The following is a 19,698-nucleotide window of genomic DNA, read 5'->3' as shown; positions in this document are numbered from 1 at the left end:
ACCAACCACCACCCAACCCCACCACCAACACAACCACCACCCAACCACCACTGCCACCAACACACCACCACCCAACCACCACCACCAACACAACCACCACCCAACCACCACCAACACAACCACCACACCCAACCACCAACACAACCACCACCAACACAACCACCACCCAACCACCACCACCACCAACACAACCACCACCAACACAACCACCACCACCACCACCACCACCACCAACACAACCCCCACCCAACCACCACACCCAACCTACCACCAACACAAACCACTCACCCAACCACCACTGCCACCAACACAACCACCACCCAACTACCACCACCAACACAACCACAACTAACACAACCACCACCACTACTACCCGGTGTTATGGGGACGATATAGCAAACAGCAGGAGCAGCAACGGTAACAGGAGGAGCAGCAACGGTAACAGGAGGAGCAGCAACGGTAACAGGAGGAGCAGCAACGGTAACAGAAGAGCAGCAACGGTAATAGCAGCAGCAACGGTAATAGTAGGAGCAGCAACGGTAACAGAAGGAGCAGCAACGGTAACAGGAGGAGCAGCAACGGTAATAGCAGGAGCAGCAACGGTAACAGAAGGAGCAGCAACGGTAACAGGAGGAGCAGCAACGGTAACAGAAGGAGCAACAACGGTAACAGAAGGAGCAACAACGGTAACAGCAGGAGCAGCAACGGTAATAGCAGGAGCAGCAACGGTAACAGAAGGTGCGGCAACGGTAACAGCAGGAACAGCAACGGTAACAGCAGACATATCAGCAGTTAACAGCACTATGGCCGTTGGATGGTCACGCACTCTCCTCTACAGACTGGATAATGAGGCGACAGCAGTAGTAGTGGTATTAAGCGCAGTGAAGCGGTAACTGCGCTCTATGACGGGTGGGGGTCAGCAGTAGTAGAAGCAGTAATGATTGTGGTGGTGGTAGTGCTAGTAGTGGTGGTAGTGGTAGTAGTAATAGCACCATGGACAACCTTATCACCACACACACACACTATAATTGCTTTCTTATCAGTAACTCTGGGGTTAATCACCATCATTTAACTACACACAACAAACACACTCTCTGATACCTCCAGTTTTTCCTTACTTAATTTGCTTCACATTTTACTGCGGAATTTTGTCTTATTTTCCGCTATTTTTGACGAGTAAATTTGGGTTATTTTTGTATTATAATGAATTGTGGTGGTTTGCTGGGTTCGGTTCGGCTGGGTTCGGTTGGGTTCGGTTCGGTTTCGTTTCGTTTCAGTTTTTTTTTTTTAAGTTTTTTTGGGTGGTTTATTGGCGTTTATGATTGGTGGTTTAATATTGGTGATGGAGGGATGTTGGTTTAGTGGTTTAAGGCCGTTTAATATTATCGATGTTCTGAACTAATAAGTTAAATTTAAAACAACAGAAAAATATCTCTTAAAATCCTGTTATATTTTATTTTTCTTACGTCAAGGCTGTCAAAAAAAACACTTAAAAACATAAAACAAACATATCATTATCTTTTTGTGGTTTGAATAATATTTTAAGTATTTTTAGCTCTTTATATAACTATTACTCATAAACATTACACTCGGGTTGGTTTAGTAATCACTATATAAAGGCGATTTAAAACTGGGTGCGTGTATGGCGGGGAGTGAGTAGTGAGTTGAGTGCGTGGTGCGGCACTATACAACAAGGCCATCATCTTCAGTATAGTGTCCATCCCCCACCCCCACCCCCCCCAACCCATCTCATTAACGACTTCAAGGATTACATGACAACAAATGAGACTTAAGACGGATGGCATTCTCTTGATTACTGCCGCAGGATAGGGAGGTAAGAGCCGGTAGTGTATGGTGAGGGAGGTAAGGGCGGGTAGTGTATGGTGAGGGAGGTAGAGGCGGGTAGTGTATGAGTGAGGAGAGAACAGGTAAGAGTGGGGAGGGAAGGAGGAAAGGGAGAGAGAGGAGTGTAAGGAGGAGGAGGAAATGAGGGAAGGTGGTGGGTGATGTATGTGAGGGAGGGAGGGAGGTGATGTATGGTGAGGGGAGGTGATGTATGGTGAGGTGATGTATGGTGAGGGAGGGAGGTGATATGTTGAGGAGGAGGTGATGTATGGTGAGGGAGCTGATGTATGGTGAGGAGGTGGTGGTGGTGTACGTAAGGAGGGAGGGAGAAGAGGAAAGGAAGGAAGAACGGAACGGAACGGAACGGAACGGAACGGAACGGAACGAACGGGAACGGAACGGAGGTGTTGGGTAGTGAAATTACCTTTACCTGATTCACCTGTCCAACCTCCACTACCTCACACCTCACCACCACTACCCCTCCACCACTCCAACACCACCACCTCCCCTAACACCCACCACCACCTCACCTAACACCACCACCACCTCACCCTAACACCACCACCACCTCACCACTACCACCCACCACCACCACCACCACCTCACCCTAACACCACCACCACCACCTCACCACTACCACCTCACCCCAACACCACACCACCCACCACTACCACCCACCACCACCACCACCTCACCACCACCACCACCTCACCACCACCACCACCCACCCCACCACTACCACCTCACCACCACCACCACCACCACCTCACTAACACCACCACCACCACCTCACCACTACCACCTCACCCCAACACCACCACCACCTCACCACTACCACCTCACCACCACCACCACCCCACCACCACCACCTCACCACCACCACCACCACCACCCACCACCACCTCACCACCACCTCACCCTAACACCACCACCACCTCACCACACCACCACCTCACCCCTAACACCACCACCACCACCTCACCACTACCACCTCCACCACCACCACCACCTCATCACCACCACCTCACCACCACCACCACCACTACCACCTCACCTCACATCCCACTACCACGACCTCTGCCCAAAACACCCGCCTGGTCCATGTCGTGTGGTGGTGTAACAAGAACCAACCTAAATTGAGGCAGGTAATCCCACCACCCAACTTTGACTCCTCACCAAACTCTGTACACAGTGGCTGGGACCTCACTCTCTTGTCTTGGGTTAACCTTCACTAATTTCAACTTGGCTCAACTCAAACGCCAGGCGAGAGGAACTAAACGCCTGGCAGAATTATCTAATCCACCCCCCTCCCTTCCTCCCCAAAAATGGTGGATTGGCCTTCCCCTCTCTCTGCCTCCTTTCTCTCCTTCGTCTCTCCCCCTCCCTCCCACTAGTATTTTTTCTGAAGGATTATAATTATTTAGTATGTTTGTGGGTGGGGTTTTGGTGGGGGGTTAATAGCTTTGAAGGAAGGTGGAAAATTTGGTTAATCTTTATGCTTGATCTCTCTCTCTCTCCCCCCCCTCTCTCTCTCGCGCGGTGGTCGTGCTTGTGGTGTGCCATGTTAGTGTGTGGTCAGTAGTACTAGGTAGTAGTGAGTACTGTTTTGGTAGTAGTCGTAGTAGCGCTGGTAGTATTTGTGGTAATACTGGTAGTAGTGGTGGTGGTGATATGTGGTAGTAGTGGTGGTGAGAAGTGTGGTAGTAGTCGTGGTAGTGGTGGTAATACCGGTGGTGATAATGGTGGTAGTAGTGGTGATAGTGGTGGTAATGGTGGTGGAGGCGTTGCGTGTGGTCAGGTAGCCCCAACACACGTTATATTTCCCAGACGTCGACTTATGCAAATCACATCAGATTGGTCTTTGTTTTGTGTGTGTGTGTGTGTGTGTGTGTGTGTGTGTGTGTGTGTGTGTGTGTCACACCTTGATGACTTTCTTCAGTTAAACCAATACTGTTTTATTAAAGGACTGTTTTATCCTCGCGTTAATTAAAGTTTAATTCCCAAAAACACAAACACAAACTGGATTGTATAATTACTTCAAATTGAGTTATTATTTTTTGTTACAATTATACGTAATTAGACTCCCGGGGTCACCAGTATTAAAAGAAAATAATCCCCTTTTGGAGACTAGTTAATTTCCCACATTCTCCTACGGTATTATCACAAGACTATCACTCGAGGTTGATAGTTTTAATTATACTCGAAAAGTTATAGTATTGTTTATTATAGAAATTCAATCAGACTCGTGGTGGTGGTTAGTAATGGTGAGTAGTTTGGTGGTGGTGGTGATAGACATGATACAACACAATAACAATCCTAACAATCGTATTTCATCATACTCTTCATATATTATTCATCATATTTCATCATCATACTTACAAGCTCAAATATACACAACCAACCCTCACAACCCCACCCCCCCACTCCCCCCAACCCACCCACCCCTCTCTCCCATCCCACCCACCCCCTCTCCTCCCATCCACCCCCCACTCCCCCAACCAACCCCTCCCCCAACCCACCTCCCTCCCCAACCCACCTCGAGCATTATACCTTTGTGAATACGGTATAGCCTTAAAGTATACTATCATTCTACTTATCATACTTAATAAGGCTAACTACCTCCTCACTATCATGCTACCTGAGAGCCTGAGGGAATTTTTATACTGAATTCATATTTTTATTTTTATTTTTTACTCAGGTCGTTATTTACTCTTATACGATAATTGGTATATAATAATAGGTAGTTTTTATATATTTTTAAGTTCTATATGCAGGAATTTTTATAGTTGTGGGGGAGATCAGTTGTCAGGAGGTGGTGTGTCAGGATGTGGTGTGGTCAGGGTGTGTGGTCAGTAGTGATGTGGTCAGAGTGATGTGGTCAGGAGTGATGTGGTCAGGAGGTGGTGGGTGGTGTGTGGTCAGGAGGTGTGGTGTGTGGTCAGGAGGTGTGGTGTGGTCAGGGGTGTGGTGTGGTCAGTAGTGATGTGGTCAGGGTGTGGTGTGTGGTCAGGAGTGAGGTATGTGGTCAGTAGGGAGGAGGAAGAAAGAGAGACAGGGGCTTACATCCCAGGGAGGAGGAGGAGGGAGGGAGGAAGACCAGGAGGAGGAGGAGGAGGGGGAGGAAGACCAGGAGGAGGAGGAGGAGGGAGGAAGACCAGGAGGAGAAGGAGGGGGGAGGAAGACCGGGAGGAGGAGGAGGAGGAGGAGGAGGAAGGGAGGAAGACCAGGAGGGAGGGACCAGCCACTCACTTTGTCTCCATCAGGAAGCATCGATTACCCATTAGTTGAAGCAGGTACTACATTACCCCTCGGACCCCTCCCCTTCCCCCCTTCCCCTTCCCTCCTTCCTTCCCCCCCTTCCTCCTCCTTGCCTGACCACCTGCTGGGGCGTAGGTGGTGGTGTGGTGGGGGGTGGTAGATAGATAGATAGTTGTGGGGGTGGTGGTAGGTATTCGTTGGTGGTTGGTAATGGTGGTAGTAACGACGGGTAGATGTGGTAGTGGTGGTTAATAACAAGTGGACTAGTGCACCAGGTAGTCTAGTATCATGCTAGTAGACAAGTGACGTGGTTGTATGTTAGTTCTACAGCTATTTAGTACCACACACCTGACACACTACAGGTTATGAACGAATACTACATACAGGTAAATCCTCCTCCACCACCCAGGTAAACTGCTCACCGTTATCACAGCTGTCTCTTACTGTAACGAAATTGGCACTAGGACATAATGTAATAGGGATGTATAGGGCATGAAATTGGAGTAGGACATTATAATAGGGTTTTACCAGGTGAGAAATTGGACTAGGACATAATGTTATAGGGCTTTACCAGGTGAGAAATAGGGACTCGGGTGTTAAGGTATTAGGGAATAAACTTGTCATAAGGCGAAACTATTATTACCTGTGTTAAGTTATGGCGGTGGGGGGTGAGGGAAGGGGGGTGAGGGAAGGGGGTGAGGAAGGGGGTGAGGAAGGGGGGGTAGCAAGAAGGAGGGAGGGAAGGAAGGAGGAGAGGTTGAGGGGATAGAGGGAAAGAGAGAGAAAGGAGAAAGATGGAAGAGGTAGAGGGAGATGGGGAGGGAGGAAGTGGGGAGAGAGGAAGGGAAGGAAGCCAGGAGTGAATTAGGGACAAGAGGGGAGGAGGGAGAGGTAGGGAGGAAGATGAGAGACTTAGGTACAAGGGAGGGAAGTCGTAGTGAGGTAATTAATAGGGAGTAGGGAGGTAGTTAGGGGAGGGAGAGAGAGGGAGGGGTAGGAGGAGGAGGAGGAGAAGAGCGGTAAGGGTGAAGAGGGAGAAAAGAGATTAGGGAGAAAGGGCGGTAAGGGTGAACAGGAAGAGGGAGAAGAGAGGCAAGGGTGATCAAGGAGAAGGAAAGTCAGAGTGATCAGGGAGAAGGGAAATCAGGGAGGTCAGGGAGAAAGAGGGTAAAGATGATCAGGAGATCAGGGAAAAGGAAAGTCAGGGTGAGAAGGAGGTCAGGGGTGAGGAGCCACTACAAAGAGTAATATCCAGGAGCCAAGACTGAGGCAGAGTTAGTCTACCAGCCACCGTGATTTAATTAATTCTGAGATTGTAGGGTGGAAAAGAGGCAGGTGGGGGGTATGGGGTGATGGGTAGGGGGGTGATGGGTAGGGGTATGGGGGTGATGGGTAGGGGGTATGGGGTGATGGGTAGGGGGTGATGGGTAGGGGGTGATGGGTGTAGGAGGGAGGGTGATGGGTGGGGGTGATGGGTGTAGGAGGGAGGGTGATGGGTAGTGACGGTGGCAAGAGAGTGACGGAGGGAGAGTGTGACGGAGACGAGAGAGTGGCGGAGGAGAGAGTGACGGGAGGAGAGGAGAGAGTGACGAAAGGAGAGAGGGAGTGAAGAGAAAGTGTGGTTAAGAAAGGTGGGAATAATGTGAAATTTTATAACAAAGGTGAGACGTGGAGGAATGTGGCGAGGAAGGGAGGAAGAGGCCTCACAGGGACGATAAACCAAGGAAGAAGGAAGGGGAGAAGAGAGAGAGAGTTATGAGATAAGACGAAAGGGTGGACTGTGAGGGGCGTGGGAAACAAGTAGAGGGCTGGGGAAATAGGACAGGGGCGTGGGAAACAAATATAGGGCGTGGGAAAATAGGACAGGGGCGTGGTAAACAAGTAGAGGGCGTGGAAAACTAGGAAAGGGGCGTGGGAAACTAGGATAGGGGCGTGGGGAAACTAGTATAGGGCGTGGAAAACTAGGAAAGGGGCGTGGGAAACTAGTAGAGGGCGTGGGAAAACAGGACAGGGGCGTGGGAAAACTAGGACAGAGGGCAATACAATGTAATACAAAATAAAATACAATAAATAAATCCCAAACTATACAATAACAACTGAAATACGACACAGGAGAAATCTAAAACGATACAAAAATAGACCAGAAATACAAGTACAAAAAAATCCTAGACAATACAAAAAATCCCCAGACAATACAAAATCCTAGACAATACAAAAATTCCCTAGACAATCCAAAAAATCCCTAGACAATCCAAAAAATCCCTAGACAATACAATAAATCCCCAGACACTACAAAAATCCTGACAATACAAAATAGACCCAAATACAATAAAATACAAAAAAAATAAAAATCCTACAAAATACAGAAGGGCTCCAGGACCACCCATAGTTAAAGTGATATATTGAGAAGCTGATGTAAAAAGTAGAGCAAAAATATAGGTACAGGGAAGGTTTACACTCATAGGGGAGAGGTGGGGGAGGGAAGAGGGACGAGAGGATAGGAGGGGTGGGGGATGATAGGATAGGAGGGGTGGGGAGGGTATAGATGGGCGAGGGAATGGGGAAGGTCGTGGAGAGGTAGATGGAGGGGGTTAGGAGGAAGTCGTGGAGAGGGACGAGGATAGAGAGGGGATAGGAACAGGTAAGGCAAGTAACTAATGAGGTTATCTGGAGGAGAATTTATGATCCAATACACACACACACACACACACACCCACACACACACCCACACACACACCCACCCACACACACCCACACGCACCCACCCACACACACACACACACACCCACAGCCTCTTCTTACTCGACTTTGAATATCGATGGTGGGATCGAGTGACGGAGGATAGTGGATAGAGTGAGGGAGTAGGGAGGATAGTGGATAGAGGAAGGGAGGAAGGAAGGGAGAACACCATTGATGAACCAAATTCACATCAGGTAGTATGGCCAAGTTCCAGGTGCTAATTAATAGAAAATCTCTCTCTCTCTCTCTCTCTCTCTCTCTCTCTCATTTGTGCTTCGAGTGTTGGGTGTAAATAGTGTGTGTGGTGGTTGTTGTTATTGGATGGTTGTATTGTTGGTGCTGTGGAATGAGTTATTGTTGTTGTTATTGCTGCTGTTTATCTGTTATTGTTATTTATTGTTGTTATACATTAGTGTTATTGTTTGTTATTATTAATATTGTTATTATTTATTGATGTTCTTATGTATTATTATTATTATTATTATTATTATTATTATTATTATTATTATTATTATTATTACCACCTGTATGAATAACAGCTAATGACAAATGTTCTCTGTTTGCCCAGGTGAGTCCCTGACCGTATTGGAGGTGTCATCATTACCAGGTGTTGAGGGGGTGTCATCCCAGGTGTCGTCTTCAGGTAAACTTAAAGATTACTTCACTAGAACACCTTGTCTTCAGCTGTTGTATTGGCCTGGAGATTACAGTGTATACTTATTAAATATACTCAGTAAATATGCTATTATGCTCAGTATATATGCTCAGAATATATATGCTCAGTGGGTATTTTTCGTAGTTTTATATTATACTCAATATACTCTATTATGTGTATGTTTTGCGTGATACATTGTTTGTGTGTAGTGGATGGTCTACAAACCAAATTTTAGTACTTTCCCTAGAAACCAAATGTTAGCGTGATAACTTTAGAAACCTTATTTTAGGTTGAGAATTTACCTTAGAAACCATGGTATTTAATGTGCAATATGAAAACAGATATCATGACTCGCCAGAATTCGTGTTAAGTTAATATCCCTGGTATTGGCAAAACTGTCCAGTGTGTTGCAACACCATTCACGTTTCTCCAAGTTGTGTGTCGTGATTGGCTGATCGTTATGGGTGTAACTGCACTGATTGGCTGATCTTTCTGGGTGTAACTGCACTGATTGGGTGATCTTTTTGGGTGTAACTGCGCTGATTGGCTGATCTTTCTGGGTGCAACTGAGCTGATTGGCTGATCTTTCTAGGTGTCATGTAATCTCCCAAAGCTGATCTTCATCCCTCACCCTCACCAATCTCCCTCACCCTCACCAATCTCCCTCACCCTCACCAATCTCCCTCACCTCACCAATCCCCTCACCAATCTCCTCACCAATCTTCCACCCTCACCAATCTCCCCCTCACCCAATCTCCCTCACCCTCACCAATCTCCCTCACCAATCTCCCTCACCAATCTCCCTCACCCTCACCAATCTCCCTCACCCTCACCAATCTCCCTCACTCACCAATCTCTCTACTTGATGGCTCGATAAAAACGGAAGCATTATTTATATTTTTATTTAATTATTTTTTTTTTGCAACACACTGTAAGATGTTGCTGGTGTGCTGATGACGTGAGTGTTGTGTTTGTTGTGTGTTTGTTTTTTGTTGTTTGGGAGAGTTTCTGTTCTTGTTTGTTTTGACGGATTTATGTTGTATTTTGAAACTTTTATTTTTGTGATTTTTTTTTCTTTTGATTTTGTTATTTGTTTAGTAATTAATGGAAGTTTTTCGTGATGGTTTTGTTAATGGTATAAATGATGATAATAAGCCGTGTAATCTCCCCCCAAAGAAGCTTCCCCAAATTTCATGTAATCTCCCCAAAATGGCATATAATATCCCCAAAGAAGCTCTCCAAATTTCCAGGTAATCTCCCCAAAAGTATGTAATCTCCCAAAAAGCTCCCCAAATGTCACCTAGCCTCCCCAGAGATTCCAATTACATTTTTTTATGCCTGTGAATCCACCAACGTTATATTCTCAACCCCCTGACCGTAATTAGTATCTCCCCCCCTCCTCCTCCCCCTTCCCCTTTCTCCTCTCCCCATACCCTCTTCTTCCCCTCCCCTGACCAGAAAAGCGGAAATGTTATATAATGGCCAAGTCTTATTATTATGATTATTCCTCTGTTTGTTCCGTCCGCTGGGTGAGGGTAGTGTGGGGTGAGCTCACACGACAACGACGGCAGCAAGTGCGTGTGTCCCGTGGTAGTGGTGGTTGGATCACATGAAGATTAGGCACTCCAGCTTATTTTCACCTGATAGTTAAACACATTTGATTTTAACCTGATTTAACCTAACCTAACCTAACCTAACCCAAATATAAAACCTAACCTAACCTAACCAAATATAAACCTAACCTAACCTATTTATCTCTATCTACGTTTAATTTTATTGGCAATCAATAATTATAACACGAAAACTTAAACAAACAAACATCTCAATCATACTCAACCTGACTATCACACACCCTGCTCCCTCTCCCTCTCCTCCCCCTCTCCTCCCTCTCCCCCCTCCCCCTCCTCCTCCCCTCCTTCCCCTCCCCTCTCTCCCCCTTTCCCCTATCCCATACCTCCTCTCCCTACCTCCCCTTCAACCCCCCCTTCCTACGTCTCCTCCAGCCCCTACCCCTTCCCTCTTCCCAACCTCCCCACCTCTCCCTTCAACCCCCGTCCCTACCTTCCCCTTCCCTACTCCCCTTCACCTCCAGAAGTAAAATGGACGTAATAAAACCTTTAATAAAATATAGTAACGTTAAACGCCTCCTCCCAGATCAGTTAGTGGGCTCCTCAAAGACATTCCTGGTGACTCGGTCAAAGGATGTTGGACCCAGTATCCTCCCCCTCCTTCTACTGCCTCCCACTGCCCCCTCCCACTCGCCCTCCTACTGCCCCTCTATCTCGCCTCCCCGCCTCCTACCTGCCTCCATCCCTGTACTGCTCTCCTCCCCTCGCCTTCTCCTCCTTACCCTTCCTCCTTCCCACCCTCGCTCTCTCTTCTCCTCCTCGAGCAGTAACAGGTAGCGTTATTGAGGAAGGAAGAAGGATGATGGATGGATGGATGGATGGATGGAAGGAAGGAAGGAAGGGAGGAATGGATGGAGAGAAGAACGGAAGGAAAGAAGGAAGGAAGGAGGGAGGGAAGGCCAGTTCAGGACCTCACGTGACCTCTTGTTATGTAATGATTCGTGTAATAAGTGTAACGTTGTGTCATGATTCGTGTAAGTTTATGTAATGATTCGTGTAATAAGTGTAACGTTGTGTCATGATTCGTGTAAGTTTATGTAATGATTCGTGTAAGTTTATGTAATGATTCGTGTAAGTTTATGTAATGATTCGTGTAATAAGTGTAACGTTGTGTCATGATTCGTGTAAGTTTATGTAATGATTCGTTTAGGTTTATGTAATGAATGATCCAAGATTTACTTCCTAAAAACAGTATTTTCATTTTATTTTCAAGTTCCATATTTTCACGGCTCTTTATTCCATCTTGTCTGAATTAACGACAAAGACCCGTACTATTAAATTTAGGTGAGAGTAATTAGCATATTGGGGGAGGTATTCTCTCTCTCTCTCTCTCTTTTGTGTGTGTGTGTTAAGTAGAGAGAGAGAGAGAGAGAATAGTAACAGAAGAGAGAGGTAAAACGCAGGACCGATAACTGAAAAAAAGAAGAAAAAAAAAGATACACAAGAATAACAAAACACAACAAACTAGAGAATAAAAACACGTATAATATTAGCTGTTGTTGATGTTGTTTTATCATTTCTCTCGCCATGTTTGTTTTGGGTCACACTGGTTTTAAAACACCCTTCTCACATCTGTCCTGGAACGAACACAGAGGACACAGTGGGGAAGTGATAATAACCCTTTGTTGTGTTATGGTTGAGGGAACTATGTTATTGTCACGCCTCAAGGTTCTCCAGGGGCATGTGTACCTTCCTGTCCACCTTGGTTGTGTGTGTGTGTGTGTGTGTGTGTGTGTTTTATCTCCATCACAAAATCCCGTCAACTCGTTTTCTGGAGGCTGGGAGGCCATGGCTGTCACTCCTGTTTTTCAGGAGGTCTGGGAGGCCATATTAAGCTGTCACTCCCTGTTTTCTGTGGAGGTCTGGGAGGCCATATTAAGCTGTCACTCCTGTTTTCAGGAGGTCTGGGAGGCCATATTAGCTGTCACTCCTGTTTTGTGGAGGTCTGGGAGGCCATATTAGCTGTCACTCCCGTTTTCTGTGGAGGTCTGGGAGGCCATATTAAGCTGTCACTCCCGTTTTCTGTGGAGGTCTGGGAGGCCATATTAAGCTGTCACTCCCGTTTTCTGTGGAGGTCTGGGAGGTCATATTAAGCTGTCACTCCCGTTTTCTGTGGAGGAGGTTATCGGGGGGGACTGAGTGAGACGTTGCTTGGTGGCCCCTCTGTCAGGAACGTCTGTGTCTCTCTGCAATAAAAATTTACGACTTTGACAGAGAGAATAGAGAGAGAAGATGGGAAGTCGTCAGCGTTTTAGTGTGTTCATGACGACCTCTGGGGTGGGGGGTACAGGTGGCTCATGGCTCTTAGACATATAGCTGCTGATGGTCCTACACATACAGCTGGCTCATGGCTCCTTCATATACAGCTGGCTCATGGCTCTTACATATACAGGTGGCTCATGTCTCTTACTTATACAGCTGGCTCATGGCCCTTCATACAGGTGGCTATGTCTCTTACATATACAGGTGGCTCATGTCTTATCATTATACAGCTGGCTCATGGGTCCTACACATACAGGTGGCTCATGGCTCTTACATATACAGGTGACTCATGGCTCTTACCAATACAACTGGTCACATATCACAAACACTACAATACTCACAATAGTACAATACCTACACTACAGTAGCTACAATACCCTCACTATTACACTACAGTAGCTACAATACCCTCACTATTACACTACAGTAGCTACAATACCCTCACTATTACACTACAGTAGCTACATACCTCACTATTACACTACAGTAGCTACAATACCCTCACTATTACACTACAGTAGCTACAATACCCCTACTATTACACGACAGTAGCTACAATACCCTAATTATTACACTACAGTAGCTACAATACCCTCACTATTACACTACAGTAGCTACAATACCCTCACATTACACTACAGTAGCTACAATACCCCTTACCATTACACTACAGTAGCTACAATACCCTCACTATTACACTACAGTAGCTACAATACCCTCACTATTACACTACAGTAGCTACAATACCTCACTTTACACTACAGTAGCTACAATACCTCACTATTACACTACAGTATGCAATAACACCTCACTATTACACTACAGTAGCTACAATACCCTTACCATTACACTACAGTAGCTACAATTCCCTCACTATTACACTACAGTAGCTACAATACCTCACTATTAACTACAGTAGCTACACACTCACTATTACACTACAGTAGCTACAATGCCCTCACTATTACACTACAGTAGCTCATACCCTCACTATTACACTACAGTAGCTACAATGCCCTCACTATTACACTACAGTAGCTAATACCTCACCATTACACTACAGTAGCTACAATACCCTCACTATTACACTACAGTAGCTACAATACCCTCACTATTACACTACAGTAGCTACAATACCCTCACTATTACACTACAGTAGCTACAATACCCTCACTATTACACTACAGTAGCTACAATACCCTCACTATTACACTACAGTACCTACAAAGGCCGGCGTTATAAGATGATCCTTTGTTAATCTTGAAAAATTTGCCTCAATCCTATTTTTCGGGTGGATTAAGAGGCAATAAATTGGTGGAGTATTTACAGGGGTCACGGCGCCTCAGCCAACCCAATTTCCTTACGGTGGGTGTGTGGTGGGGGCTGGGTGGGTGTGTGGTGGGGTTGGGGTGGTGTGGTGGGGGGTCTTCAGTAATGGGTGTGGTGGGTGGGGGTGGGGGGTGGTAATGGGTGGGGTGGTGGGTGGTGTGTGTTGGGTGGGTGGGGATGATTGGTGGGGGTTGATACACGATTGGAAGAGTGATTAATGTGGGTTTTTTTTGTAATGATTCGTTTAAACAATTCGGAACTTCTTAGCGATTGGAAAAAATGATTGGCAGAGTTTTCACTGATTAGCAAACCAGATTCCTCCGATTTTACACTGATTGGCACACCAGATTAAATAGTCAGCACTGATTGGCACACCAGATTAAATAGTCAGCACTGATTGGCACACCAGATTAAATAGTCAGCACTGATTGGCACACCAGATTAAATAGTCAGCACTGATTGGCACACCAGATTAAATAGTCAGCACTGATTGGCACACCAGATTGAATAGTCAGCACTGATTGGCAAACTAGATTATATAGTCAGCACTGATTGGCACACCAGATTAAATAGTCAGCACTGATTGGCAAACGAGACTTTTTACTTTTTTCTGATTGGCCAAGCTGATTTGTGTAATTTTTGCAAGTATTTTATTTCTGCTAATTGATAATGCCAATTAACGTGTTGTAATAATTATTTAGAAAATAATTGAACATATAAGTGTATTTGTGAACATATTGGGACCAGACACTTCATAGTGTGCTAGTGAAGGTGAAAGATGGATGAATGAATGATAGAAGTGGATGAATGAATGATAGAAGTGGATGATTGAATGATAGAAGTGGATGAATGAATGATAGAAGTGGATGATTGAATGATAGAAGTGGATGATTGAATGATAGAAGTGGATGATTGAATGATAGAAGTGGATGATTGAATGATAGAAGTGGATGATTGAATGATAGAAGTGGATGATTGAGTGATAGAAGTGGATGAATGAATGATAGAAGTGGATGAATGAGTGATAGAAGTGTATGAATGAATGATTGAAGTGGTGAAGATTGAATTATAGAAGTGGATGAATGAATGATAGAAGCGGATGAATGAATGATAGAAGTGGATGATTGAATGATAGAAGTGGATGATTGAATGATAGAAGTGGATGATTGAATGATAGAAGTGGATGATTGAGTGATAGAAGTGGATGAATGAATGATAGAAGTGGATGAATGAATGATAGAAGTGGATGATTGAATGATAGAAGTGGTGAAGATTGAATTATAGAAGTGGATGAATGAATGATAGAAGTGGATGAATGAATGATAGAAGTGGATGAATGAATGATAGAAGTGGATGAATGAATGATAGAAGTGGATGATTGAATGATAGAAGTGGTGAAGATTGAATGAATAATACAAGGAAAAAAGTGTTTCGTGAAAGAAGGGAAAAGAATGATAGAAGGAAGGTTACTGAATACAATATGGGTATACATGTACCTGGTGCGCTCTCTCTCTCTCTCTCTCTCTCTCTCTCTCTCTCTCTCTCGCTCTCGCTCTCGCTCTCGCTCTTGCTCTCTCTCTCTCTCTCTCGCTCTCGCTCTCTCGTAAATAGAAATTGATGTCTTTGTAATGGTGGTGGGGGGAGGGGTGTATATGGACAAGTGGGTGGGGTGGGCATTGAAGTAGGCAGGCAGGTGGATGGGTGGGTGGACAGGCGGATGGAAGGAGTGACAGGCGGGTGGGCAGGCAAGCAAGCAAGCAAGCAAGCAAGCAAGCAGGCTGGTGGGCAGGCAGGCAAGCTGGTAGGCGGGTGGGTGAGCAAGCAGTCTGCCAGCTCATCCAGTAGTCACGCCCCCAAACTCTACAATCAGTCAGTGGGGCGTCAACGGAAGTGAGATTATTAAGGGCAGGCTCAATGTTACCCAGCTCCGTGTAGAGACCTCCTCGATGGCCAACCTCTAGTACCCGTGCAAGAGCCGAGGAGTGACAAGGTGTAGTGCCGTGTTATACCTGCTGGGTGTAATGGTGTTTGTTGTGTGGTGTAGAGGGTATTTTAATGGTCTTAAGTATGGTGCAAGGTGGTGTAATGTGGTGTATTTGGAAAATTTTCAATCATAAAATATTTTTTTTCAAGACATCGTGGGTTGTAGTGCGTAGTTAATGATCCGTTGTTGATGTGACAGTTGTATGTGTGTTGTTATAACTCTCTGTGGGGACATGGCAGACTAGTTGTGTTATAAATACAGGGTTGTGACCCTTGTTGTTTATAAGTTGTGAGGATCTACTTAAATAATGGCTAGTGTGAGGTGGACTTTTCGTTAACAGTGGTGGTTGTAGAAGTTGCGATGAGAACTTGACACAGAGTTATAATTCCATGTTGTTGACGTGTATGAGTGTAGTGTAGTAAGAGAGAGTGTAGTGATGATTGTGTTGTGGTGATTGTGTTGTAGTGACGATTGTGTTGTAGAGATTGTGTTGTGGTGACAGTAGAGTTGATGGTAGTGCGTGTGTGTGTGTGTAGAACTCTTTTACAGGTAAGTGCAAGACGGTCTCAGGTTAATTAAGTGTTGGAAGAATATTAATAGCCATTTGTCACGTTCAGAAATGACAAGCTGTAACACTGAGACGAGAATGTAACACTACCTGGGCTGTGTTGTATTGTGGGCGAGGATGTAACACTTCTTGGCTGTGTTGTGTTACAGAAGATATGACTGCCCAGATACAGATAGTGAAAGCCAGGTTATTGTTGTTGTTGTGGTTGTAATAAACTACATTTTTACCACGATCATCTTTGTTATTGTTGTATTACGTATAAAATAAGACTAACACGTGTAGGGACCAAACTGCTGAAGAAGGATGGTACTCTGACACCCCATTGGCACTCGAGGACTGAAGGTGCCAGACGAGGTGGGTGTTGTAGTGACGATGTTGGCGGGATAGACTATAATGACAACACGCTTAGGTTCCTCCGTGTGGGGGGGCTGCTGTGGCGTGGTTCATTAACTTGGCAATGAATCTGGTACCTTAACACGCAGGTTTTAGAAGGGGGTGGGGGTCTGGTCACTGTGGGGGTGTGTGGGGTGGGAGTCGGGTTTTGGGTGAGTGTGTGGGGTGGGTGGTGTGTGTCGTGTGGGGGTTAGGGTTGTGGGGTGGAGTGTGTGGGGTGTGTTTGTGTGTGTGTGGGGTGTAGGTGTGGTGTAGCGAAAACTAATGAGACGAATATCCATCTCGGAATAAACACACAAGAATGGATGATTGCTGAGGGGTGAAATATGTGAGTGGATGTGGATATTTATGTACCCACTTGCTTAATACCCGCCAATTTGATAGAATACCTGCAAGGTGAAGTAGTAGGAAAATATAGTACGTGTAAGTGGATGTAGGATGTGGATATCTATACACCCACTTGATCAATAGCCACAAGATGATAACGGGATGAATGAAAAATATGTGGATGACGTGTGGATGTAGGTTGGGTATTGTCGGAAGCCAGCGGGATCATCCACCCAAAGAGACATGTGGGTAGTGTAGGAAGAGGATAGAGAGAGTGAGTGGATGTGAGAAGTTGAGATTGGATGGAGAGGTGAAGTGAGTCTTAACCACTTCTTGCCCTCCTGACTTAAGCCGCTGCAGGAGTGATAGTGTGGTTGGGGGGGGGTGGGAGAGGAGAGAGAGGGAGGGATGGTGGGAGAGTGGTGGGGGGGAGAGAGAGAGGAAGAGTGTGATGCTACTGAAGAGTGCGTGGACTGTGAATTTTTCTAAGGTGTGTGTGTGTGTGCGTGTGTGGTAAGGTCCTCTCCCAAGCAGTCGACTGGTAGCTGTTCTGAGGTGGAGGTAGGCGGTGCGGTGTGGGTAATGCAGAGCTTGGGTGGTGGTGTAGGTGGAGGCGAGAATACAGCTTACCAAAATACAGTTCCTTCGTTTGTGTGTCTATACTGTAATCATCACCTTTATGTGTGTATATAAACGTGTAGATTCAGTTTCTTATCAAGTGTTTCGCCTTTGTAAATCTACGAAGCAACACCTTAACTAGTGAAGATCAATCAGTAAGTGTTACCTTTGTTACCGTAGTGAGAGCCGCCTTTGTAAACATCATCATCGTGAAAGTTATCAGTCATGTCAAACAACTTGGTAACAGTCCATAAGGCAGTGAAATCCTCGATCATGCCAAACGTCTTCTGTGTGAGAGAGAGAGAGCATCATTCTTTACAGTGAGAAAGAGAGATGAGAGATGAGAAAGACACAAGAACGAACAGTGAGAAAGAACGTCCCTTATACCCCACATGATTGGTAAACGAAGAACGTGTTTAATAGTGGCGTAAAAGGCCTCAGTGGATGGTTGACGTCACAGTGGTGGGGATTATCATGGTGAACAACGCCCACCAGCGGACAGGATGTAGTAACTGGTGCAATGATGTTCTTGCACCATAATACTGACTGACTGACTGAGTGAGTGTAGACCGATAATGAAGTAATATTACTGGTGTCATACTGATCTTGCACCATAAGACTGACTGACTGACTGACTGACTGAGTGTAGACCGATAATGAAGCAATATTACTGGTGTCATACTGATCTTGCACCATAAGACTGACTGACTGACTGACTGACTGACTGACTGAGTGTAGACCGATAATGAAGCAATATTACTGGTGTCATACTGATCTTGCACCATAAGACTGACTGATTGAGTGTAGACCGATAATGAAGCAATATTACTGGTGTCATACTGATCTTGCACCATAAGACTGACTGGAGGAGGTAGACCGATAATGAAGCACACATTGGTGTCATACTGATCTTGCACCATAAGACTGACTGGACTGACTGACTGACTGACTGAGTGTAGACCGATAATGATGCAATATTACTGCGTCATACTGATCTTGCACCATAAGACTGACTGACTGACTGAGTGTAGACCGATAATGAAGCAATATTACTGGTGTCATACTGATCTTGGGTGTGTCATTATTTCATGACTTTAAAATAGATTAAAAACCCAGGAAATAAACTGATATAAACCGCAGTAAAAAACACCCAAATGATAAAAACACATTGGGTGGAAAACCAAACCCTGGATAAACTCCCCCTCAACTAAGAGTAAAACCCCAATTGATAAAAACTGCAACTAGTTTAAACCCCTAAGCCAGTAAATAACACTTGAAAAAACCCAAACCTTGAAAAAAAAAAAAAAAAAAAAAAAACGAAAATAAAATAATTTATAAAACAGATTGGTAAAAAACATCAAGGTTTATATAATATCCCAAGAAAAAACAAATTCACTATTTTGTTTTATCCTATTTTTAACTCCTATTTACACATTTATGTTCTAGTTCCCTCCTATTAAATACTATATATTCTACCATTTTATCCTCTTTTAACCCAATTATTCCAAAGATAATTTATCATAATCTTTCACCCTATTTCCCCCAATTATCCAGAAGTCGTACACCTCCCTATTCCCCCCCCCCCCCCAATTATTCGCGATATAAACACGGGACACATCCATACCTGGCGTTAAAGGGCGTCAAACATGCAGGTAGCAGCAGGTATAAGTACAGCCACAGGTGTGTAATTCAGCGGCCAGGTGTGTAGGTGTGGTGGTAATGAAGGGGTGAGGAGGTGTGGCTATGAACCTAGGTGTGGCTATGATCTGGTCAGTGTGTGGAGGCACGAGACGGGACCTGCTGTACCTCCCGACCAACTTCCGACCGACCGACTTACCGATTTGCCGACCGATTTACGACCGAGTGATTTTTATTGCTTTCTTCTTTACCTTTCGATCTTCCTCCCTTCCCTTTCCTTCCTTCCTTCCTTCCTTCCCTCCCTCCCCCCCTTCCTTCCTTCCTTCCTTCCTTTCCCTCCTCCTTCCTTCCTTCCTTCCTTCCATCCCTCCTCCCCTCCCTCCTCCCTCCCTCCTCCCCTCCCTCCCTCCCTTCCTTCCCTCCCTCCTTCTTCCCCTCCCTCCCTTCCTTCCTT

The 19,698-nt window shown here is 45.4% G+C and overlaps 1 protein-coding gene across 1 annotated transcript; it reads right to left on the bottom strand.

The window, feature by feature from the left end:
• Positions 1-379: 379 nt before the first annotated feature.
• On the bottom strand, positions 380-784 carry LOC121871123 (cuticle protein 16.5-like). Its single transcript, XM_042373267.1, has one exon. The coding sequence runs from the start codon at positions 782-784 to the stop codon at positions 380-382; it is 405 nt and encodes a 134-aa protein (XP_042229201.1).
• Positions 785-19,698: the final 18,914 nt, after the last annotated feature.

This window comes from Homarus americanus, unplaced genomic scaffold (assembly GCF_018991925.1).
Source record: "Homarus americanus isolate GMGI-L3 unplaced genomic scaffold, GMGI_Hamer_2.0 scaffold49048, whole genome shotgun sequence".
NCBI classification, from domain to species: domain Eukaryota; kingdom Metazoa; phylum Arthropoda; class Malacostraca; order Decapoda; family Nephropidae; genus Homarus; species Homarus americanus.
This window is presented reverse-complemented; position numbering and strand designations above follow the sequence as displayed.

Coding starts and splice junctions, on each gene's coding strand:
- LOC121871123 (XM_042373267.1), bottom strand. CDS start 784: ATGTCTGCTGTTACCGTTGCTGTTCCTGCTGTTACCGTTGCCGCACCT.